This window comes from Meriones unguiculatus, chromosome 19, assembly GCF_030254825.1.
Source record: "Meriones unguiculatus strain TT.TT164.6M chromosome 19, Bangor_MerUng_6.1, whole genome shotgun sequence".
NCBI lineage: Eukaryota > Metazoa > Chordata > Mammalia > Rodentia > Muridae > Meriones > Meriones unguiculatus.
In genome coordinates, this window is record NC_083366.1 from 66,288,028 (window position 1) to 66,313,860 (window position 25,833).

At 44.9% G+C, this 25,833-nt stretch overlaps 1 protein-coding gene across 1 annotated transcript in view; it reads right to left on the reverse strand.

The window, feature by feature from the left end:
• Positions 1-919: 919 nt before the first annotated feature.
• The window catches only part of Diras2 (DIRAS family GTPase 2), a 28,225-nt gene continuing 3,311 nt past the window's right edge, over positions 920-25,833 (reverse strand). The window contains exon 2 of the mRNA XM_021643583.2: positions 920-4,810. Coding sequence (XP_021499258.1) covers positions 4,175-4,774 — 600 coding nt within the window. The 5' untranslated portion in view covers positions 4,775-4,810 and the 3' untranslated portion in view covers positions 920-4,174. The remainder of the gene's footprint in view (positions 4,811-25,833) is intronic.

Consider the following 25,833-nt stretch of genomic DNA (forward strand, 5'->3'; position numbering starts at 1 on the left):
ACTATCGGTTCTGCTCTGTTTCCTAGTTTTAAAAAGATGGGCTTTGTTTTACAGTCTGTGGAGTAAGAATGAAGAGGAGGCAAGAACCAAGCCCAGGAGCAAATGCTAGGGGCTTTGTCCTCATTTAATTACCTGAAGTCAGGGAGTGTGCAGAACTGAAAAGGAAAGAAAGAAAAAGACTTTGTGTTCCTTGCTATTTGGTCTCTGTGTTAGGACCCTTCCCTCTCCCCTGGTCCTTGCCTGAGGCATCTGCCTCGTTTCCACCCAGCTACATGGTGACAATGAGGAGAATACCCTAGGACCCCCTCCCCAGGTAGGCTTGTTTCTACTCAAGACATGATTGAGGGCAGAGCAGCTGGTCCACACCATGCCAACCAGAAATCAGAACCTGGTCTGGGCAGATGGCTCAGTCAGCAAAATGTAAAGATCCAGAGTTCTAATCCTTAGACACCCACATAAAAACCCAGACATGCATGGTACAACCTGGCTTTGTAGCTCTCTATGTCACAGCGCATGTGGCTTGAGTGTTTCTGGTATATGCACACATACACACATAATTGTGTATATATAAAACATTAACTTAAATGTTCTGTTTTAAAAACAGAGATTTGGGGCAGAAGGGATAGCTTACTTGTTAATATGGGTGCTATGGAAACCTGAGACTCTGAATCTGGACTCAGAAGCCATTTTGTTTTTGTTTTTTTAAAAAAATCTGGCCTGAGTAATAGGGAGGTGGAGACAGGCTGATCCTTGGGGCTCTCTAGCCAGCCATCCTAGTGCGATCAGCAACCCTAGGTCCCAGTGATAAACATTGTCTCAAAAAACAAGGTGGTTGGCTCCTGAGACTTAGCACCTGAGGTTGATCTCTGACCTCCAGGGGCACACACACACACACACACACACACAATGAAAAGCCAAGTGTGGTAACTGAGCTTTATTGTAACTGGTTCAATGGGCCGGGGCCATCCTGCAACTAGAACCTGTGAGAGGTTATCTTTATAACCATAAAGTACATCAGACATAACCGAGAATGGAACCGGAACAGCAAGTGCCTGAACCGGGAGCATGTGCCAGTGCATCTCACATGCCAGTGATCACTCTCTGCAGATATCTGATTGACACAAAGTCGTTGTGGGTAACTGAATCCCAGGATGGGGCTTGTAGGAGTTCCACGTGCCCCTTTGGCTTTGGATGTTTCCAGACAGCTTGTGTAGGAGCGACACTTTACAAACTCAGGGCAGGGAGGAATATCACAGAGCAATTTTAAAATATTTAATACATTTGTTTTGTTCTACAAAGAATGAGCAATTCTCAAGTATTACAAACAGTGAAACAGATATACTAGCGTATGGATATATAGAGATAGATATGTACAATTTACTACTTTATACTTCAAAAGTGCAGGAAGGTAAATTACATAATATATATATATAATTTTGGATCTATTGGACAATTGGATATTGCTCTTGTGTTGGACTTGATGCATTGGATGCGTGCCCATGGCTTGTCACTGAATGGAGAGGGGACCAGTGGGGATTAGGGAACTCATGGAGCCCCGTGCTTAACCCCAGAGTGCCATCTTCAAAGCAATATTTCAAGTTTTATAACGAGCTGGGGCTGGGTCACAAGTGTCCAGTCCCATGTGCAGTGTAGGATGTCACCAAGAACCTCAGCTTCGTGACATGGGGTGGGACCAAAGCCAAGCTGAAAGCCATTGGCCCAGTAGTACTGTGTACTCAGCCCCTGAGTCAGAGGGAAGTTTGCGAGTGTGGAGCCTCATCTACAGAAGGAGTGTCTGAAGGAAGCCAGGGAGGAAGGCTTCCTGACCTCCCACCCCCTCAGTGCACAGGCAGAACAGAAAGGAACAAAGACTGTGAACGGTGCCTGCAAGATGCTCATGTCAATGGAGACCAAAACAACAAAGGGCTGAAGGAGCCCTGACGTGTGGTCACCAGGAGCAGGGAAGCTTGTAGAAACGCTCACGTCTAAAGCCTGGCTACACTTGCTGTGATAAACAGGATTTTACTTCACGAGAAGGGATCGCCACAAACTTATATCATATATATGGATATATACATGCGATATATATGATATATATCATATCAGCCAGAGAGTCGTGTCTTTCCTTCACTATTTCTGCACCTAAATGACAAGGTGATAATTTTCTCTGAGAACAGAAATAGAAATAAATGGAACAGCAAATTAAAGACATTCCAGAAAATTCCACAACTCAATCTTACTGTGCTAGAGAATGGCCTTTGGGAACAGAAGGAGCTGATAGAAGAGGCTCAGAGAGGGTCTGGAATGGGCACAAGTAATTTCAGCTCTTGGCTGGCTCCTGGGCTTCCTCATTTCTCTTTGGGCCTGCTTACCCAGGTAGCGCCAAGGCTTTTGTTCTAGAAGTCCCTGGGGATGGCAAGATCACTGAGCCATACAAATTTCTGAGGGACCTCCCTGGCCCTCCACATATCACCAGGGTACGTTATAACTGACAGAGCAGAGGGGGCCAGACCAGACAAGGCAACTGAAGGAAATGAGGGTGTCTGAACACAGTGTGCTTCGGAGACATTGATGGAGCAAGAGGGCTACCACACCACACCAGCACAGGGACCTCTGCCCAGTGGTCATTAGACAACTGTATAGACCCACAGCGCTGCAGCTTCCTCTCCCTGCTGACCGGTCAGTGGCAGGAGGGCTGAGAGAATGCTCCAGCACTGAGGCTAGCATGGGTTTGTCCTACTCGGTGAAACAGGAGTGCCTTCCTGTTGGCTGTGGAAGTAAGAACTCTCAAGAATCAAAACTCAGCCAGACTCCAGGAGAGCAAGCAAGTTAGACTAAGCTGGGGGCACTGTGCCCAGAAAGGAGAGACCAGGCTATCTGCAGCCACCTCAGTGGCTGACCCTCAAGCAGTGGCTATGGTTTGGTTCAGAAGATTCCAGGGTGCATGCACAGTCCTTGGGAGACGCTTGCTGCACTGAGGAACTCTTCAGGACGTTTAGCAAGGAGCCAGGAGAAAATTTACTAGTGATTAAATGCATTTCCTAGCAGTCTACTTCCAGTATAGAGAGATCCTTAAAAACACAGCAAACAGCGTCTGTTTCAAAGTATTCCATGAAGGTGCAACGCGTAGCACCTACACGCCCTTGTCACTTAGAAAAATGGATGTGCTTCTGGTTATCCGACGCTCCTGGTTGGCTGTTTCCCAGCTGGGTACACGTGGAGTTATTTAAGACAAGAAAACCATCTTGGGGGAGGGGGAGGGGGAAGTCTAAAAAATGCCTACTTTATTGGCTTTTATTTAAAAATCTGAGGGCTGGAGGAAGTGGCAACCCTCCAAGGTCAAAAGAAAGAAAATTCGAGTTTCTAGAACCTTCAAAGTATAACACACACACACACATACACACACACACATACACACACACACACACACACACACACACGGGCGTTATTGCGATGTTTGCATGATGTCACAATGTCCTGACTCAAAAAAACGAAAGAAGTGCTGACACAGCCTCATGCCACAAGTGGCCTTGGCATTGCGCAGGAAGTGTGTGTACCACTGACAGGCTGACACGGAACTTGCTAAGAAGGCTTTGAGGAAGTGTCAGCATCCCCCCTCCCCCAGTGTGTCAGTAGGAATGGCGTGAGGATCACTTGGAGGGGGCTATGGTGTTTTATCTTTAATGCCACTAAAATGCATCAACGGGAACCACTGAGGCACACAGGTCCACGCTGGACCGGCCAGTTTCTCGCCTCCTTTAACTGTCTGCTCCTCCCCTGAGATGTCAGCGGCTTCGGAACTAGGTTGCCTGATGTGGGATGGTACCAGTGGCTCTGGGCTAACCTGTTGTCACACGCACATGCTTTACCCACTACTCTCAACGTCTCCTGTGTCCGCAGCTCTGAGTCCCCTCGCCTTCCAATGGCTGGAGCCCGCTCAGGACCGGCCTCGGCTTCCTAGCACGCCGAGAGCATGGCGGACTCCGCACCTCCTGAGGGGTGGGCTGATGGGGTGCACGGAACGCCTCTTGAGGACATTGCAGGGTGTCACAGCCAAATGCAGTGTTTAACACGTGGGCATCAGACATGCTGCCCTGACAACGATGGGGTTCACGGGGGGGAGGGGCGGGGGGAGGGGCCCTAAGGGCAGCAGCTTCTTCCGTGCCAAGGCCCCTCACATGACCACACACTTGCCCTTGAGCTTCTCCTTCCGCTTCTGCTGCTTGCTCTTCTTGCCGTCGATCTGGAGGCTCACGGTCCTGCGCTTCTCCAGGTTGAGCAGCTCCTGGAAGAGCTCCTTGACGTTGTGGTTGAGCTTGGCCGACGTCTCCATGAAGGCGCACTTCCACGTGCGCGCCAGGGCCTCGGCCTCGCTGCTCTGCACCTCCCGGTTGGGGCTCTCATCACACTTGTTCCCCACCAGCATGATGGGGATGCTGTCCACATCCCCCTTGATCTCACAGATCTGCTCATAGATGGGCTTGAGTTCCTCCAGGGACTGCCGGCTGGTGATGGAGTAGACCAGGATGAAGGCGTGGCCCTTGGAGATGGAGAGCCGCTGCATGGCGGGGAACTGGTGGCTGCCGGTCGTGTCGGTGATCTGCAGCGTGCATATGCTCTTGTCACAGCTGATCACCTGCCGATAGGTGTCTTCCACAGTCGGGATGTAGCTCTCCCTGAAGGTCCCTTTCACAAACCTCAAAACCAGGGAGCTCTTGCCAACGCCACCTGCCCCGAACACGGCCACCCGGTAGTCATTGCTCTGTTCCGGCATGTTGCTTCAGAAGCTCCGCTAGTGACCACGAGGTGCCTAGCAAAGGAAGCAGACATTGAGAGAGTGCATTTGAAAACACCCAAAGCATGTTTTTTTGTTTGTTTTTGTTTTTGTTTTTTGGGGGGGAGGAGTCTTAGTCCACAAATAATATATAAAATGAGGTGATCACATTTGTGTTCACTACCGCCACAAAAAACACTCTGGATTCCATTTAGCTCCTTCCACAATTTGAAACCCAAATTCCCTTGACTAGTCCTCAGTTTCCCTTGAAGAAGTCGATGCACTTTGTAGCTAACTGAAATCAGTCCATTTTCCCTGTTGACCGTGACCCTGAGCCTGTTTGCCCAGGAAGAAGATAAGGGGCCATCCCGAGACAGACAGAAGGAAGGCACAGACAGGAACATGAACAACTGTGAGAACAAAGTCCTCACAGCATCGCCTGTGCTATTACATACACAGTATCCTGGGCCCAAGAAAAAGGTGTGATCGTGTGGGGAAGATGGCTCAGTGTGTAAATGCTTTCTGCTCAAACACGGGAACCTGAATTCAGATGTCCAGTCCCATGCAGAAGCCAGGCACAGTGGCATACTTCTGTAAGCCCAGCACTGGGTGAGGGGGTTGGGGAGACAGGCAGATCCATGAAAGGTCACTGACCATATAAGCCTAGCTAGATGTGTGAGCTCCAGGTTCAGTGAGACACTGAGAGAGAGACAGAGAGAGGAGGAGGAGGAGAAATGGGAAGGAAAGAGAAGATAAGGGAAGATAAGGGAAAAGAAGGAAAGAGAAGAGGGAGAGGGAGAGGGAGAGGGAGAGGGAGAGGGAGAGGGAGAGGGAGAGGGAGAGGGAGAGGGAGAGGGAGAGGGAGAGGGAGAGGGAGAGGGAGAGGGAGAGGGAGAGGGAGAGGGAGAGGGAGAGGGAGAGGGAGAGGGAGAGGGAGAGGGAGAGGGAGAGGGAGAGGGAGAGGGAGAGGGAGAGGGAGAGCAGCTCACAAGTGCTTGCCACTCCAACTCCAGGGGATCTGATGCCCACTTCCTGACCCCATGGATTTCCAAAATTACATGCATATATCCAGACATAGACACACATAAACACACATATCCAAAAACACGTAATCAAAATTAAAGTATTTTCAACTGAACTTCCTTCATTTACAAACCATCAAATACCTTTCCTCTATACCTTCTTAGACAAAGAAAGGCACATCTCCCACGATCCTGTGGAAAATGAAACTACACCCACATTTTTTTAAACTAAAATCGACATTAGATATGTGCGTGTGAAGCATGGAGTCTGTCGCTTTGTGCAGGCAAACAGCATGCTAACTTTTTGCTTTCTCTGTTCTTGTAACCATGGAGCAGCAGCAAGCATCACTGACTGAAATCATTTTCAGGGCACAGTAATATAGGCAGGGGATGAGTCTGTGCCCCAGAACCTCAGACCCCAGGTGCCCAATGGCCCTCTTCTGACTAAGTCCTGCACACTTGCTTACAAACTGACTCTGCTATGTTTTTGGTGTTCTGGAATGTGCTGGAACATACCAAACAACTGATTCCATTAAGTTGTCAGTTTTTAAGGATACACTGGAACTTATCATACAACTGACTAATTATCAGTGCTAAAATAGAACAGGAAGCTGTCAGGTCATTAATTAATGGAAATCTGTGCGGGAGTTTGACTAAGTCTATTAGATGTTTATGAGATAATGAAGACCAAGCTAGGCATGCAGCATTATGACAAATTGTCCTGCAATTCAGATTTAAAAACAAAAGCAATGTTGAATCTGATTGGATTCAACATTTTCCAGGCTTATCATGGGAAGCCCTCACAGCTGGGCCTGTGTCCTCACTCTCTCTTAGATAGTGTCCTAACTACTAGCTCTGGCTTGAATGGAAGGACCCAGTTATAAGGTAACATGTCATTACATCTGAACCTTAGCATTGACAAAAGACTCTTGGTCCACATCATAGGAGTTTGAAGAATTTGCTAGCACATGGTTGCTTGTGTTGCACTACCTCCATAGTTCAAGTGGGCGCAGGAACAATGTGAAACCTACTAGTACCCGTGGCTACCAATGTTTATCTATGTAAAGAAATATCTGCTATGCTTTGGCTAGAGTCCAGGCTGGCAACAGGGCAAGAAGCCACTCTGCCTGCAAGAACTTGAGACAGGGTCTTGCTTGTCTCATGGAACTCAGAAAGAAATAGAGAACCCCACAAATTTTCAGTAAATTACAAGTGTTTCCTTGATGAAAGAGCGAGATCTGAAGGAGCTGAATAAAGGGTGGACTGAGAGGAGCTGTTTTCCTCCTGTAGTGCAGGCATGAACCTGGAAGAAGAGCAGGAGTCAGGCACTTAAAGGGTGTGAAATTTGATGTACAGTTCAATGGAAGAGTGTTACAAAGCTGTAATCCTATATCCAGCTTCAAACATAAGGGCTCCCACCTGAGCTGGGAGCAACAGTGCTCCACCTCAGAACCTTTTATCTATTTCATATCTATAAAATACCCCATAGGCACTGCAAAGTCAGTGTTTACCCAAAAGGGTCCTAGAGCAGTCTAGGGCCAAAAGGCACAGAGTGAATTCATTATGACCCATGTAGCATCTGCTGTTACACAATGACAGAAAAGGGCAGGGGGGTCTGCTGGAGCTTATGACTCTGCCTGGAGCCCAAGGAACATCTCATGGAGGACTGGGGTTGACCAGATGGCACTGGATGAAAGGCTTGTTGGTCCCAAAGCAGGGCCATATGGAAAGAAGAAAAGGCAAGAAAAACAGGAAATTTGTGTTTTCTGGCATCTGGGGGTTGCTGTGAGGAACTGTGTGAATACTAGCAGGGTGAAAGTGGGAGGGGGTGGGGGTACATATTTAAGGTGGAATTGAATAAAGAATAAAGAATCTAAAAAAACAAAGCAAAACTCAAAATTGGTTCATTTAAAATACAAGTAATTTCTCTTTAGCTAAGATAGCTATACAAACAGGTGGGGATACTTGAATTACTAAAATCAGAAATGAAATGGGAAACAAAATGACTAGGCTTACAAAAATAAAAAGACTCTAAGGAATATGAAGGGCTCCTGGTCCCTCATGTGCCAACAGAGCATATAACATAGAGAAAATATATTCAAATTGAAAACACTGACTCAAAAAAAAATGTAAGTATCCCCCTAAGGTATTAAATCAGTAGCCAGAAGGTCCCTTCAAACAAAGTCCCAGGTCTAGATAACTTTACCAGTGAGTTCCACAAACCCTTAAAAACCAAAAGTATCAATTCTTCCTAAACTCCTACCAAAAAGTTAAAGAAGAAATACTATTCCTGTTCTTTCTTCAGTCTAATATATTACTTTGATTTAAAAAAAAAAAAAAAAAACAGATGCTATGAGAAAACAATGTACCAGTATCTTATGATGATAGAAAAATCCTCAGCCAAGTATTAGGCACATGAAACCCTTGATTATAAATAAATTGTACGACATAAACAAGGGGGGTTTATATCAAGAAAGCATGTTACTTCATCCTTGAAAATTAACTAATATAATAGGGGTCAGAAGATGGTTTAGCAGGTAAAAGCTCCTTCTTTTAAAACTGATGGCCGGAGTTCAGTCATTCAGTCCCTGGGATCTACATAGTGGAAGGAGAGACCTAACTCCTGTCAAGGATTACCACCAAGTATGTGTCACAGTAAGCAATGCACATATGCATGCACAAGCACAGAAATACACCAAACCCACCAAATCATACATTTTAAGTTGGTGAATTATTCCTCTGTGGAGCTGTCACTTAAGAAAGGCTCTGAGAGAAGCAGTAATGGTCTGTGTGTCTGCTGGCCCTGAGTACGGAGAAAGAGCAATGGGCCCTTTGTGAAAACAACACGTGAACTACAGCAGGCTAGATCGTGTGCCTAATGGACAGATAATGGGGTCGACCTGAACACTCAAAATGAAGGGCCTGCTGTGAGAAGCCACACGCAGAGCAAACACATTCCTACAGAGAGCAGAAGAGCTAGAGAGAGTGCGCAGGCCACAGCCTGATTAAACTTGACAGTTGCCTGCTGGGGAAGGAGAGTGGAACATGTTGGCATGGGGGGTGGTGAGACTGACGGTAACACTGTGCCATTATGTAAGGTGGTTATCCAGATCATTCTCAACGGCATTTTTATTCTTTCTTATTCTTAAAATTAGCGCGGAATGGAAACCTGAAGTTTTAAAAGGATTCATGAAGTTCTAGAGAATCCAGCAGGAACTGCTGTCTGACCCTGGGGTTGAAGGCTGGTTGTGCTGCGAAAGGGGGAAGGCGAGGCTTTGAGTTTGGAAAACTGGGAGTTCAGTGATGACAAAGTGAGCCTCACTCTGGAGATGCCCTGGTGAAAGTGAATGGCAGAGGACACCATCATGTGCAGGAGCGTACGGGCAGAGGGAATATGGAAGAGAGAGCTGCAGGCCAGACGAGGAATGGAGATTTCTCATTAAAGAAATGTAGCAGCTAAGGAAATGGGAAAGAAGAGTGCAGAGTCATATAGGGCTCAGAGGAGTGGGAGACAATGTATACAGATTTGGTGTTAGAAAAACCATCTGGGTGGGTCCAGGGGTCCCCTGAATCCATTATGAAGGAGGCAGGGCTGTCTTTACTCCTAGGAAGGACCAGGGGAAGGGAGAGATGATAGATACGTAAGTAGACGGACAGAAGATACATTGGTTATAGATAGATAGATAGATAGATAGATACATACATACATACATACATACATAGATACATAGATAGATACATAGATAGATACATAAATAGATACATAGATGATGGATCATAGATAAGAGTTAGATAGACCCTAGTATTTAAATTCTCTAACATCATTTGCAATTTGTTCTAAACTTTCAAGTCTGTTCCTTTTTTTGTCTTTGGGTTTTTCCAGCCCCTGTCAATAAACACCCTGGGCAGGATTTCACACAGGAGTAGACAACAGGACAGACCATCTGTGCAGGAAAGGACACCTGTTCCCATCACACTTTGCTGACTGAGTATTAATTTTGCAGTTTGCAACATTTGGAATTTCTTGGATTTCTTCCCTAAGTTGCTCTCAGTTGCCATTTTTTTTTAAAAAAAATGAAGTTTATCTGCTTCCTTGAATACACTGCATATTTGGGGTATAAACATGACTGGTAGGTTGTTGTATACAGGGCTGTGGCTCAGTGTGATTTCAGTGTCCCTTGGGTTTAATCCCAGTGCTGAGGAGTTGACAAGGCAAAACCTCATCATGGCTCTAGTGTGTATAGATGGGAATTTGGAAAACTGGTTCTGTGAAAATCAAGGTTGCCCTCCATACTGTATCTGGTGGTCTATACACTTTCCCTGCACTACTTGGGCTGCTACCATCAAGAAGGCTGTCACCAAAAGTGCCTGTCTGTCATGTGCCTCAAGACCCAGGAGCTAACATAAAGTAGCCTGCCTCAGGCTCTTCATCACGGTAACAAAACTTTGGCCAACAGTGACGGTTTCTGAATGTTTGTGCCGAAACCCTCTCACCTGACTGAATGCCCACCTCTCACACAGTGGCTCCTGTCTGTCAAGACTGCACAGCAGGCCTCCACAGCTTCTCCATCCCTGGATTCAACCTACCCTAGTCCAAAGATGTCAGGAAAGTGGTTGTCTATGTTTAACATGTATCACGTGCACGCTCATTTATTTGTCATTCTTCCATAAGCAACACGATTTAGCAATAATTTATCTATAGTTGACATCCTATTGAGCATAGAGCTTAAAGTCTATAGGGAGGTATGTGGAAGTCCCAGCCAAACACTCTCCATTTTAGAATTGGGGCCTGAGTAACCTGCGATGCTGTATTATGGGGAAGGGTGTCTTCTGGGACACAAGAATATCAAGGATGAGTTGAAACTAAAGATAAATGAAAGAGCAGAGGAATTCTGCTCTTTATGGGCACCATTTGAAAACACCCAATAACTCGGTTTCTCTCCCTGCAGACAACACCCACATCCTGAGCTCAGAGGTTGTCATGTCTCCTGCAGGACACAAACACCATCCCTGAGAAGTAGTCACCTTGTTCTACCATAGAACTTGTCCCCCATTGTAACACCAAACCATTATTCCCATTCTTATTTTGTTTTCCGTGGCAGGGTCTCCCTATATAGTGTTGGTGGGCCTGGAACACTGTGTAGACCAGGCTAGCTTCAAATGCACAGCTTCAAATCCACTTGCCTCTGCCCCCTGAATACCAGGACTAAAGGTATCCCAAGCCAAGCTCATTGTTCCCTGTAAATGTTTCCCACACTTGGGAGCACACCTCGACTATCCATAGAAGGCAAATGGACAGAGACTGTCTGTAACTGATACTACCATTCAGAAAAGGGTGGTTTTACAAGAAATGTAAAAACACATATACCAATTTTCTGGGTAAGCCACAGTATGTTAGATTATGATATGGATATGGACAAAGAAAATTTTGTGGAGCCCAGGCTGGACTCATACTCATGATCTCCCTGCCTCAGACTTTCAAATGCTAAGACTATTAGCAGGTAATCCCAGAAAGGTGGGCCACCACACCCATCCAACCCCAAGGTATACATCCATAGTTTTTTAGACTCTTCATGCAAGTAATGGATTGTTTTATGTTTCAGGTACCTTTCTAGTTTGCTAGAGCATCTAATACATTTATTTGATGGTGGGAAATGTTTCCCCGGTCGTCAAAGAGTCAACCATCCAAGCCTTGTCTTTCTCCAAAGTGCAAAGCCCTTTCGGTTGTTTTCTGTGGGGTGGAGACACCTGACTGGAAATGCTATGGCAGACCAGCAGAAAGGTGTGAGGTGCTCCTCATGACGTGCACAGTATCTGCCTGAGTGAAACAAGCAGAGAGAATAGGTCACTAGGAATGGAGGAAGTGGGAGGAATTGGTTTTGTGAGGCAAATAAACTCACAACTTAAGCTTGGCCCAAGCTCCTAAAGCATTTGCCTTTGGGGAAAGCAGGATGTCAGGAGCCAATGCATAAAAGTACCTTTTATTCACATGGTTCAATTGTTGTCTGGGAGGCTTACTGCCTCTTGCTGCTTACAGAGGCCTAGTCCTGGAAGCTTCTAGCCTCCATAATCTAACCTCGGCCTAGAATGTTTTCAGCCTCTGAGATTTGCTGCTGAATAAACTCACTCTTTCTTGTTCTTTATGGGCTCTGGGCTGGCTGGTTCAACTCAGCTGTTCTCACTCAAACTCCTCTCCCAGCTGACTTATTCAAGTTGGCTTCTCTCTCAGCTCCTGAATTGCTCCGAAGAGGTTAAAAGTAACAGGGCTAACTCCATTTTGTTTCTCAGACTCCATCTTAACTTGACTGTCTTTAGAGTAACTTGGCCCCCACCCTTGAGTTTCAGGAAAGGCCGCAGAATGTTCTCAGCAGCTTGCAGCTAGACACAGCAACTGAGGCTAGCCAATAATGACAGGGATGGTCAAGGAAAACATGAGTTTCTCCCAGGTCAAGATACCCCTTTTGGACTGTTTTTCTCTGTGATTTGACCAGATGCAATTGACCAATTTATTTACAGTGCATTGCATTCCTTTGCCCCTTTGTCCAATCATCAAAAACCCTATCTCACCAGGCCTCAGGGTCACTCTCCCAACCTGCTGTGTCAGGAGGTTTGTGACCCAAGCTTTAGCTTGAAAAAAGACTCTTGTGTGTTTTGCATTGGACACATGTTTCTGGCGGTCTCTTGGGGGTCCTGTGATCTTGGCATAACATTTGGAGGCCCTAGTGAGATCCCCAGAGCTCCAGGACCCTGACCTGGAGGGGTTTGTGCCAGCCAGTAAGTGCCTCTGTGAAGTGGCTGTATTTGTGTTTACTCTTGGTTCTGAAAAGCCTCGAGGCTTCTGTACAAGTGACAAGATGTGGATAGGAGTGGACATGCTAGAGTCACAGCCACAGGGGTCAGGGAGATGTCCCTGTCCCTAGCCAAGGGGTGGTTGAAGGAGAGCCCACCTACCAGTTGGAGAGATTTTTGGTCGAGGACGAAGAGCCTCACCATCAGCGACTCTCCTCTCTATGCTGCTTTTGGATTCCACAGCTGGAGAAACCAAGATTTTGGATCTACTTCTGTTTCTAGCTGTGCAGTGGCTACTTTGTTTGTATTTGTCTTTCTATTTTGTTCCTTGTGTTTGTGTATCTTTGTTTGTATTAGACTGTGACAGACACTATCGGACTGACTGCTTAACTCCCTAGACTTAACTCTTGCCCATTTCTGGGAGGCCCTGTTCTGGCAGGTTTCTGCCAATGCTCTGGTCTCTGCCACTGCTCGGGTCTCTGGAGGAGAGGTCTTTCCAGAGTAGGGTTTCTTGAGAATGCAGCCTGCCCTGCAGAGGGGCTTCAGTTCAGGTAGGCAACTCTTAATGGGGCCACAGCAGCTTCTCAGGTAAGAAAACTACAAGCCTCTGTGGTCATAAGAATTGCATTCAATAGGTAGCAAGATGTTCCTCCCTTGAAATTACAGCTAAAAGAAATAAAAATAAGTTTTGTCTGTCTGTTTTTAATATATAAGTTTACTATGTTTTGTATGTCTTTGTTACAGATTATTGGTGTTTGGGTATATTAAAAATCTCTAACAAAAAGTTAATTTAAACTTGTAATTTAGGGTTGGAGCCATTCTGAACAGCAAATGGCATGAGACCACTGAAAAACAAGTCTCCAAAGGTAATATAAGTTGGGATAAGATTTTACATAATTTTCGTTCTGTGTTAAAAACCAGGTTTATAAAAAATAACATTTGAAACTCTTTATATGAGATATTAGATCTGCACCTCTGTGTGTTTGTATATAACTTTTCTTGCTGGCAGCCAAAGTTTATAACATGAAAATAATACACTTGGTATTGATTTTAGAGGCATTGAAGTGTTTACAAAGATAAAATTTGGTATTGACTTCTAGAAACTATCGTTATGCTCTATGACTTCACTCTTAAAAAGGTACTTTATTTAATGCTGCAAAACAGGTTTTGAAGAATGTTTAAATGTTTAAGGCTATAAAAGATTTTAAAGTTTATCAAGCATTTTAAAATAATGACCTTGGTCAGTCTAACAAAGAACTTGGAACAGTTTCTTAACCCTTTGGGGGAGGTCAAAAGACCCTGGTATTTATTTTATTAATTTTACCAAATGAAACCAAGCCATACTGTTTGAGCCAAATTAAGAAAACTGTAGTTTTTACAGTATATCATGTCAGGATGGTAAAAACCTGTAGAATGAGTTAGTAAAGAAATGATGAGAAGGATTTTGATGGAAGTTTTCATGTTGTCTGAAGAGCAAGTGAGAAAACAAGAGACTGGAGTAATAAAGGAAAGGAAAGGAAAGGAAAGGAAAGGAAAGGAAAGGAAAGGAAAGGAAAGGAAAGGAAAGGAAAGGAAAGGAAAGGAAAGGAAAGGAAAGGAAAGACTAGCTTTTCTAAAAGCCTAACCTGAAGTTGTATAGAATGTTATGGAAGGACAGGGTATGTATAAAAAGCCAGAGGGCATATGAACTGTATTTGCTTTGCTTTTTCATACTTGCAAATATGCTTTGAAAGGACACTGTAAAGTATGTTGAAATTTGACCATATTAGATTGATTCTGGTTGGTTTTCTAAATTTAAAAGTCTGGTGATTCTTCAATGCAAAATGTTTGCTTATGGAGTGTTAGTCAGTCTCTTGTTTGTTTTTAAGGTTAGGCCTAGAATGAGTAACTACAAAGTTTGCCTATGTAGAGCTACTTGAAATAGATATGGTTCAAAAACAGTTATCTAAGGATAGACAAAAAGTAACTCATATGCTGGCCCTCAAGCTTGTCAGAGATCTGTGGAATATGACATTTTAACATGTGTAAGCTTATTATGACAGAGAGTCCCAAAATTCTGGCAGTAGCTCCTCAAGTCTTTGAGAAGATATGGGCACAATGATAGATGACTCCAACTCTGGATTATGGTATGCTAATCACTGGGCAAGACTGCCCCAGCTGGCCCACCGCTAGGGCCCAGCCTAAGCTGCAGACACCTGGAGAGTCATTGTTTCACATTACTGAAGGCGAGGTGAGATCAGTCTCTCATGTTCTTCTTTTTCACAGAAACAATCTCTCATCTTCTGTGGCTGATGACCAGACTGCCTCTACTGATGATGCTATGAGATCACCGGAGCCAGGGACAGCTGCCTAGGTGATGGACTGACTAGTTATCTCTGTCATTTTGATTGGTACACTTATTTAGCTTATACTTTATCCTTCTCAGGACTCTGATCACACTGATGGTTAAGCTAAGCTAATGGTAGCTTTACAGCGAAAGAGCAGACAGTTAGATCCACTGTCAGTTCATTGGTCAATTTATTAGCTAGTTAGAAATACTAGGTACTAGATCTCCTATTTAGAAAGGTAAAGAGGTTTGCCTTGCTCACAGGCTTCATGTTAATTGCCTTTGTCTTATGGTGAATAACTGGATAGAAAGACACAAAATTTATGTGAGGACTGAGGATATGAAAGTTTAAATTATGAGACTATAAAAAAATTGTGGGTCTAGAAAAATGTTTAAAAGTTGAAAAATGAAAGGAAGATTGGAGGGTCTAAATAGATTTTTTAAGATATATGACAATAAATTATAATTATCTAAAATAATTTAAAACATATTAAAAATGGGAGATACTTTAGATCTCTTCCCCTTCTATGCTATTGATCAGTAGAGTCCTGATAAGCTGATAGAGCACTGACATCTTATTATCTAGTCACAAGCTCAAGATTTTAATTCCACTTTGGTTGTCTTCTGGAGATAGACTTAAAGGAGCTTCTAATTATGTTAAAAACATCTCTGTCTAATATATATATATATATTTATAATATATATATATTAGATATATAGATCTGACCCAAAAGCCATAGCTTTTACTAGATCTTACTGGCATGATTCTACTTCTGCTGTCTTGTAGACACCTGTTACCTGCTTTTTCTAACGTATGGATCTCAATACAATGGTGATACTAATATACTTCCTTTTGTAAACTAAAATTCATGAGTTTCAGGAAATCAAAAACGTCAGAAGACCTGGATCTGCCACAGTCCAAATGGACCCCAGATGAATTTTCCCCTTGGTCTTGGGATTCTTCACTTTCCCCAGTTACTAGATAAATTTTAACTTCTGTCGCTAGTCTGAATTTGTCTCAGCAGATTTTCACCTGGCTGACAACTCTATCCAGGGATAAGCTGTGGACTGCAAGCTGAAATCTGGACTTGCTGAAAGCTGATGTGGTGTCTCTATGTCCAGCCAATGTGGTGGCTCTATGTCTCTTCAACCAGATGACTAAATAGAGGGTACCCTGTTGCCTAGCTTTTGACTAGCCTTTCAGCCTTCCTGGGTCCCTGATATCTCCACCCCATGTCACCCGGAAGAAGCTACAGAAGAAGAGAAATTCATCGGCTGTTATCCTACCTAACAGGCTGAAATGCTAAGTCAAAAGGGGCTCCCTGACATTAGCCACTACCTTGGGGACCTGTTTAGCTGGAGCAGGAACTGGTATTGCAGTGCTGGGCGTACAAGGCCAGAATTATAACAGCTTAAAGGCAGAGACTGATAAAAATATCCAATGCCTTGAGAACTCAATCACCCATTTAGAAAAGAGTGTTGATTCCCTGGCAGGAGTAGCAGAACAGAAGGGGCTTGGATCTGTTGTCTTTACAGCAGGGCGTGCTGTGTGCAGCCTTTAGAGAGAAATGTTGTTCTTATGTAAACCACTCAGGAGTGATTAGGAAATCCTTAGCAAAAATAACAAAAAGCCTGGAGAGACCCTGGAAGGAGAGGATTCCAGAGGATGGATTAAATCCTGGTATAATAGTCTTCCGTGGCTTACTTCCCTTATATCCACCCTTCTTATTTTACTATTGCTTTTAACTTTTGGCCCCTGCATTCTCAATAAGTTATTACAGTATATGAAGCAAAGGTTGGGAACTGTTCAGTTAACTATTCAGTAATGAGGTCCCAATATCAACAACTTAATACCCAATTATCAGATCTCTGGGGAGCCCAAGACTGGCCTCTGTAATTACTAGACGAGCAGGGAATGAAGAGGTTAAAAGTAATAAGGCTAACTCCATTTTGTTTCTCAGACTCCATCTTAACTTGACTGTCCTTAGTGACTTGGCCCCACTCTTGAGTTCCAGGAAAGGCTGCAGAATGTCCTCAGCAGCTTACAGCTAGACACAGCAACTGAGGCTAACTGATAATGACAGGGATGGTCAAGGAAAACGTGAGTTTCTCCCAGGTCAAGATACCCCTTTTGGACTGTTTTTCTCTGTGGTTTGACCAGATTTGATTGACCAATTTATTTACATTGCATTGCATTCCTTTGCCCCTTTGTCCAGTCATGTAATGCCAAGGCTTGGGAGTCCCTTCATATGGTTTTCCCTTTAAAAACCCTGTCTCCCCAGACCTCCGGTTCACTCTCCCAACCTGCTGTGTCAGGAGGGATTGCAACCCAAGCTGTAGCTTGAATAAAGATCCTTGTGTGTTTTGCATCAGACTCATGTTCCTCGTGGTCTCTTGGGGGTCTTGTGATCTAGGCATAACATTCTGCTTGGCCTCAAACTAACTCCAGCAATCTGCTTTAATCTGCTGGCTCTTTCTATTTTCTGGGTCATTCAGTCTTCACCTGAGTTCCCTCTCGGCAAGTCTCTATTACTGTAAAACTACCTCTTTCCCTTTCTTTATTGCCCCTTAAGTAGTTTCCTTTTCTTCTCTCTTTTCCTGAACATTGGGCATTTCCTATTCTGTCAACTCTTTTGCTGATTCATCACTCCCCGCCCCCCACCCCCCCAATTAGACATCACTTTCAAACATGGGTGCTTTTTTTTTTACAAACTAACTTTACCTTCATTGTTTGGGATTAAAGGCATGTACCACCACACCTGGACCTAAGCTTTCTTTACCTGAAACTTTCTCTATATCAGGCTGGCCTTGAACTCAGATCTGCTTGCCTCTGTCTCCTAGATTACAGGAGTGTTTGTCGTCTCGTCTAGCCGGATCACACAGACCTAGAAAGTCTTTGGATGTGATCTCCTTTCCAGAGCAGTCATGTTCTAAATTAATATTCCTCTACAGCAATGGAGGGCTCTCAGGGCATTGTCAAGATAGGCCAGATTCTGGCTGCATTTGGAGGGTCTTTATTTGTTTCTTTACTTTCATGTTGGTAAGAGCAGTGAACAGGAAAACTACATAAATAATGACACTGTCTCCTGGTCAAAGGACCAGCTATCAGTGTTCAGTGCAGCATGCTGACCCCTGGGGCATGGGGCTCTGTACATCTGGAACAAGGCAGTGAGGCATGGGGTGATGTTGATCTGAGGGCCTCACTCACTGTCAGAGATGAGAGCACAAGGCTGCCCAAGCATACAAGGTCAAACCCCTTCCTACGATAGCCAAATAAAATCCACCAAGTTGGTAAGAGATAGAAAGGGAGTTTAGAATTGTCTGCTATTCTGTAGTGCATTGTTTGGTTCTGTATCTGAGAATTCATCACCAAATGCAAGGTCATGGAGATTTCCCATGTATCTTTTAAGTTCTGTGGTTTTAGCTTTTATTGCTGATCCACAATGAACTAATTCTCAGACAAGGTACAGGCTGTTTCAGGCTTCATTATCTTCCTTAGGTCCAAGTGTCCCCCCATCATTCGTTCTGCCCTCATTTGTACCCAACTTTTCCAATTGACAGTGCAGGGCCCTTGTTAAAAATAAATCAGCTGGGGGCTGAGGAAACAGAGAGGTCTACATTTTCACTTCTGCCCGTTGGTCCCCACCTGGACCTAGGTCTCTGCATATGCTAATGCTACATTGTTTTTACTCCTGTAACTTTGAGATAATTTTGTGACTAGGGAGTGTGAGTCCTCCAAGTGAATTCTCCTCTTCTGAGATCATTTTGAACCACTCAAGACTCCTTACCATCCCATGTAAGTAGATAAGTTAGGTTTCATTCAACCTTTGCCCTACAATGGATGTTACTGAGAAAGTCAAGAGGGAATCTGTAGAAAAGGTGCCAACAATCTCAAAAGGATCTAGCACCCTCAATATGAGAAGAATGTCTGCAATTGAGCAAGCAAAAGATGAACAAACAGAAGCACCGGCAAGGAACGTCTACACACATTTCTCTAAGGCAGGTGGAGAGGGTCTAACACCAGCCATTAGACACAGAAACCCAAACCACAGTGAAGGCTGCTCTACACTCACTCAAAATACTTGATGGTGATGATGGTGGTGGTGGTGGTGGTGGTGGTGGTGGTGGTGATGGTGGTGATGGTGAGGTCCAAAAAAGGGCTCAGAAGTTAAGAGTGTTTGCACCCAAGTTAGATAGCTCACAATCTCCTTGCAGCCCTGCCCCCCCATCACCCATCCTCACATGCACAGGCCCACCTACAGACACACAGATATGCACATCATTTTCCTTAAAGATAAAAACAAGTGATGGCAATAATGTAGAAAAATGGAAACATTTTCATTATGGTGGTCGAGCCAAAATATGGTGCTGCCTCTTTGGAGAAAGCTAAATATAGAATTACCGTGGGATCCACTATCTCCGCTTCCCAGAACATGAGCCACCAGATAGATTGCTGGTCCCCAAATGCTTGCAGCCACCATTATTCACAGTAGCCGGAAGGTGGCAGCCTTTCAGATCCCACTAGCAAATGAAGGGATAAACAAGATGCAATATATGTCCTTCAGCAGAGGAGTGAAAAAAATTCTGGCATCGCACACCAATCTAGAGGGTGGTGCGAGTAAGGTAAGTTGCAAAAAGATGCTGGGGTTGAGGAGATGGCTCACTGGTTCAGTTCCCAAGACACACTTAAAAAAAAAAAAGAAAAGAAAACCCAGGTGTGCTGACACTTAACTCAGCACTGGGGAGGTGGAGATGGAAGGAGACAGGGCACTTGCTGGCCTGATTGGAGAGTTCCAGACTAGTGGCAGACCCCGTGTCTTCAATACATGCATTCACGCGTGCACTGCATACACACCAACACAAAGAGCACATACACAGATCTGTGATCTCATCTGTGAGGAAATGAAGGACGATACAACTCGAGGAGAAAGAACACAGAACTGGATTGCAGAAAGTGGAGTCATTGAATGGGTGTGGAGTTTTGGTGTCGCAGGATAGAAGGCTCTGGAAATGAGGTTTGTTCAGGATCTGTGGGGTGCAGCTGTCCAACAACAGGACCGGACTGATGCTAACAAACTGCGCTTGGAAACGGTCAATGTGGCAGATTTTATACTGTGATGGGTTCCTCACAATGAAAACATGTCAGACTCTGTGTGTGAAGTTTTTTTTGTAATACTTCAGCAAGAAATGTCAGTAAAAGTGTTGATGTTAGCCAGGCAGACGCTCGTCTTCTGTCTTCTGTCGTCTGCACTACACAGCATAAACAGCAAAGATCTAATCTGCTCTGACAGCCACGTCCCCGATCTAATTTCTCCAGAAGACCAATGAAAAGGCACACCTGTCTCCCGGCTCTGATTCTATATTGTGTTAATGACTGTGAGAAACGTGGCTGTTGGTGACAGCACTTCCAGCCAAGCCAGCTCACGCTTTTAAACTTTCTGGCCACCAGCTACTGGGAACCCATCTGGGTTGTGTCAGAGCTGGGAGTACTTGGTTTGAATGCTTTTGACTCAGCTCACACACAGTCTGAGATTGATCACACGTTAACATGATGATGGTCCCATCCTTATTTTTACACATCTTGCAAGTGGTTCAGCAGGTAAAGGCAGTAGCTACCACAACTGAAGACCCACATGGAGGAAAGAGAGAAATTGCTCCAAGTGTCCGCTGACCTCCACACGTCACTGTGGCACACACACATACACATACACATCATCATCATCATCATCGCCCCAGCTATGCTCAGGGCAGGCTCACTGCCTCACACTCATTCAAAAGGGCAACTTACTAACCTGAGTTTCGACTCAGTTGCCAGAAGCACTCTCTCTGAAATGTGTGAATGGGAAGGAAGGGGAATAGTCAGCATGCAGGTTAACGGCTTAGGCAGACACTGGAGTCTAGAGCTGTGGTGAGGTAACAGTCGAGCGGGCTGCAGCTGGGCAGAGGTCAAGCAGAGGTGGGAGTTAAGGACAGATCTGAACACAGCGCCCGAGCTGTCCAGTGCTGGCCTGCCGAGAGACAGTTTGCTCACTATCAGATGCACACAAGTCCATGGTGGAGTCTTTTACTCAGTCAGGACCCTTTTTGTATAAATATCTCATCTTAAAAATCCTGTCTGTAGAGGAAAATCCCTTGTGCACTGGACCGCTAGGTTAAGGAACATGTTCAGTGGTCCTCGACCTTCCGAACACTGCCGCACTTTAACACAGCTCCTCATGCTGTGTGGACCCCAAACCTAACTTATCGGCATTGCTACTTCATAGCTGCCATTTTGCTACTGTTGTGACTCATGATGTAAATCTTTTTGGAGAGAGATGTTGGCCAAGGGGGTTGTGATAATCCATCTTAATCTCAGTACATTTGTGCTTTCTGATTCATAGTCACCACCAGTTTCTGTCCACCTCACACTCCATGGGTGTGAGGGTTTATTCCTCAAGCTTGCCTGAGACAGCATGTTATTGGATCATTTGTTCCTTTGTGATGGCCGAAGACGTCAGCTTCTGGCCCTTTCCACACATTAGAAGCAGCTGGGTTTGTATCTCTGGATGCTGTAGATCCTTGCCCTCTGTTTACATATTCTCCAGGAGAATATTGTATTATCTTTTGTGTTTTGAAGTGGGTCTCTGGGAGTTTGAGGCCAGCCTGGTCTACACGATGAGCTCCTCTCAAACTCCTCAGGGCCAAGCGGCGTCACCAGCATCCAGATCTTGAAACAGACCCCCTGAATCAGCAGTTCGGCGTTTTTGTCTGTCCGTCTGTCTGCCTGCCTGTCTGTCTCTTTATTTTTCTTTTGTAGTTCTGAGAATCAAACCCAGAGCCTCTTGCATGCATGTCAGCCAAGGGCTGTATCACCGAACTATATTTCAGCTCCAAGTCTTAGAGCTGTGAGCCTGGTAAACCCCTCAAGGGATTCTGATGAGTCTCAGCCACGAAAAGCCCCTCGCTAAGAAATCAAACTCAACTGAAAGAGGAGGTAAATATCCACTTTGATGTTGCCATTTGTATTTGTGCATAATTTGCATGAATCCAACTTAACAATTATTTTTTAGTACCTCAGTTTAGAAAAATCCCCCCTACTCTGAGATTATTCTGCATTCTCTCCCATATATACATTTGCATTCTGCTTAGTTATTTGTTCCAGCAACCTGATTCATTTCTTCCTCTGTCCTCAAATTACTGAAATTACTGTACTTGTATATGAAGGGATCCAAACCAACATTCAAAGGAATGGAAGGATAGGGAGGCAACTCCCCATTCCCTTTCTATTCTAAATCAAAACGCAAAAAACAAACAAACAAACAAAAACAAAAAACAAACAAACAAAACCTTGCTTGGTCATCATGATAATGTAGGTAATTTAGGAGCTTTTTAAAACTAGGTCACCCAGCCATTTCCACCCTCCAGTAATTCCACACTCCTCTTTGCTCACAAGCGCTCAGACAGCCCTTACTACCATGGTCACGTGGGGTTCATGTGGGGCACACACATCCTCCTTCCATTCATTGTTTTTAATTGAATTCTAAATGCATGCATGAGAGGGTGAGTATGCAAGTTCGTGTGTGCACAGCTGAACCTGTGCGCACATGGAGGCAGATACACATCACCCTCAGAAATGCCCTCCACTACCTTGACATGAGGTCTCCCCTTGGCCTGGCAGCCACCTATTAGACTGGAATGGTTGCTCACTGAGTCCCAGGCATCCACCTGCCCCATCCCCTCAGCACTGGGGCTGCAAGCTCATGCCACCGCACTGCATTTTTCCTTTTTTACTTGCATTCTGGAGCTCAAACACAGACCCTCCTACCTGTGCATCGAGCATCTTCTGAAGCTGTCACCCTAGTTCATCCTTTTAAAATTGTAATTAAATCTTATTTCAATTATATATAAAAATAACAGTTACAAACACACGCACATACATGTTGCATGTTGATACTTGTAGATGTTGTGTAAATTAAGCGAAGCATGTCTCTCTCCTCAGATGTTGTCTCCAGTTCTTGCTTGCTGCTGTTTGCTTATTGCTATCTGAGGCTGCTGGTGAGCCATCGCCCATCAGGGCACTTAGCTCCTAACAGCAAACATGTACCAGCTTCTCTCCATCTTCCACCCTAGTGTCCAGCAACCACCAGTGAAGTCCAAAGTGGCCCTATGAGGGAGGTCAAAACAAAGCAGCCAGGTGCTTGGCCAAGCCACTGAGCAGTGGAGGAGCATTGTAGCTACCTCTCTTTCAGTCCCAGGGAACCATCTTTTTCCTAGGAGATGAGAAGGTAGCCTACTGACCTCAGGCAAGTGTACATGGGGTGGCCAAGGCTAGGTGGTCACTCTGAGAAGGTGAATCCATGTTCATGGAGGTCCGGCCTTGAGCTGGACTATTCTCAGGGTTGGATTTCAATGTTATAGAGAGCTGAGCGATTTCTGCCTGGCTTTGCCCTGAATGAAGGAGTATGGGTTCTGATCCCAAACTCAAAAGTATCAAGCTTTTAGAGACCCTGCATCAAACACTGTTGTAACCTGCTTAAATTCTCTAGCCCCTCTGTTGAGATCTACTTTAGTTCTTAGGCTCTATTAACACCTGCTGTAGCCTTTAGCATATCAGAAGCCATTTTGCTTTCAAGTTTCCATTTTGATTATGTCTCTGTGGTTTCATTTCTCAAACTTTGTATGCTTTGTTACCTGGACACTCTATAAAGTACCCCAACTGCAGAACCAATCAAATTGAAGGTCAGTTAGAACCGCTTTGTCTAGCCAAAGTGATGTAATGTTGCTTTCTACACCTGGATACTTGGTTGCATATTTGTTACCTGGTTGTTACTTAGTTGCGGTTTGTTTCCTACACCTGGTTACAGTTTTGTTATCTAGTTGTTACCTGGTTATTTTGTTTCTTTATTTGTTTGTATAAAAAAAAAAAAACCTGCCTTAGGAGCAGATCAAAGTCATAGTCTGACTCCGGAGTCCAGATTGTGGCCCTGACTGGTCAGTTCCTGTTTAGCATTCACTAAACATCTGTTGAGCTCAGTCTGGTGTCTGAGTGGTCAGTGAGCGGCTACTCCTGAACCCGTAACAAGACACATACAAAAACCTGGAAATTAAAAATAACAGGCAGGAGGCTCCTCCCTCCCCAAAGGATTCTTAGAGCTTTAATCATGTCTGAACCTTACTCGATTGGAGGCATTAAAGAAAGAAGTGTGGTATGTACCTTTTAAGTGTGTGTGTTGTGTGTGTGTGTGTGGGTATGTGTATGCAGATGTGTGGATATGTTGAATGTATGAGTGTGCGTGTATGTAGAACTTCTGGTATGTGTGCATGTATGTGTGTATGTTGGGGGAGGTTGATATGTGGGTGTGCCTGTGAGTGAAAATGTGGATGTGTAGGTGTCTGGATGTGTGGTTGGTTGTGTGTGTGTGTGTGTATGGGGTAAGTGGACATGTGGATGGATGAGTGTGTGCAGATGTGTAGGTGTGTGGATATGTGGGTGGGTATTGAGGTGTGGATGTGTGAGTAGTCAAGAGTATGGGTATATGCAGGTTATATACGTGTGTGTATGTGTGGGGGTCATGGTGTGTGGAAATATGGCTATATGAGTTTGTGGGGGTGTGGAGTCGTAGGGCTGAGTATGTTTGGGTATGTGGGTGTGTGAGTGGATGTGTGTGGGTGTACAGGTGTGGGGGGTGTGCACTGTGTAAAGCCCCAATGGAGAGAGTTCCTGCCCCCCCTTTTTTCTCTAGGCATTAACTAGCCTTGGGAAAATTGCCCAAAATTCTTTGACACAAAATGCTGCTCTCTTTCAAAGTTGCCCATGATGAATTCTGAGCCAGAGAGCCCCAGGGCATCCACAGGCTCCTCCCCAGCCCCAAGCGACCTGAAGAGCCACCCTTCCATTCCAGGCAGGTTGCCTGAGTCAAGTGCAGAGAGTGACATTTCACACAAACCTTATTTAGTGACATAAAACAAGCAGATTGAAACGCTGATAACACTCATGCTGATGGCAGAGTACCCCAAGATCAGAGCTTCCACATCTAGCCACACGGCGAGTCACCTGCCCCATGTCCCTCTGCTCAGTAGTGGCTCTGCTGGCACTTTTTCCAGTAAAGGGACTTAAATGTGACATTTGACTGAGGCAAATCCAGGCCAGGACTCCATGGGACAGAAGTTAGTGCCTGGCCCTGCCTCCAGCAACAACAGACCTCTGGTCTCCAGGAAGACTAGACACAGACAGCTAATTCTCACAGAACCACAGCAATCATTGGAGCTGGTCCTCTTCATTTACTGGCAGAGAAGTAAATACGAGGTCCGGGCAGACAGCCTAGTGAGTATAGGGCTGCTGTGCAAACAGGGCCCGAGTCTGATGCCCAGCACTCATAAAATGCCAGAACATGGCGCACATTTGTAAGCCCGATGCTGAAGTGGGCACAGCTGGGGCCTTGGGCCTTAGTGGCCAGCTAGTCTAGACAGCCAGTTCTCCAGGCTCAGCAAGACACGCTGTCCCCCAAACAAGAACTCCTGGCATGGCCCTCTGGCCTCCACATACACATGTACCCACATGCACACGCACACATATGCACACACACACACATATTCACACATGTGCATGTGCACATGTGAAGGGAAATAAAGAGGCTCTGTTTTCTGCAAAGAAGGAAGAGGCAGGTTTTATATCAGTGTGACTCAATTGTCTATTCACTTGTAATGATCTTAAATTGACCCTGACATTTTAACTTTTATTATTATTTTATATTTATATTACATTTTATTTCTTTATTTTGCGTGCATGGGGAAATGTATGAAGGCGAATGTTGGGAGGTCAGAAGACAATCTGCAGGAATTGGTTCTCTCCTTCCACCAGGGATAGCCCAGGGTTGACCTCAGGTCGATAGGCTCGGTGGCAGGCATCTTACCACCAGGCCATTGCATGGGCCCCTTTTAGA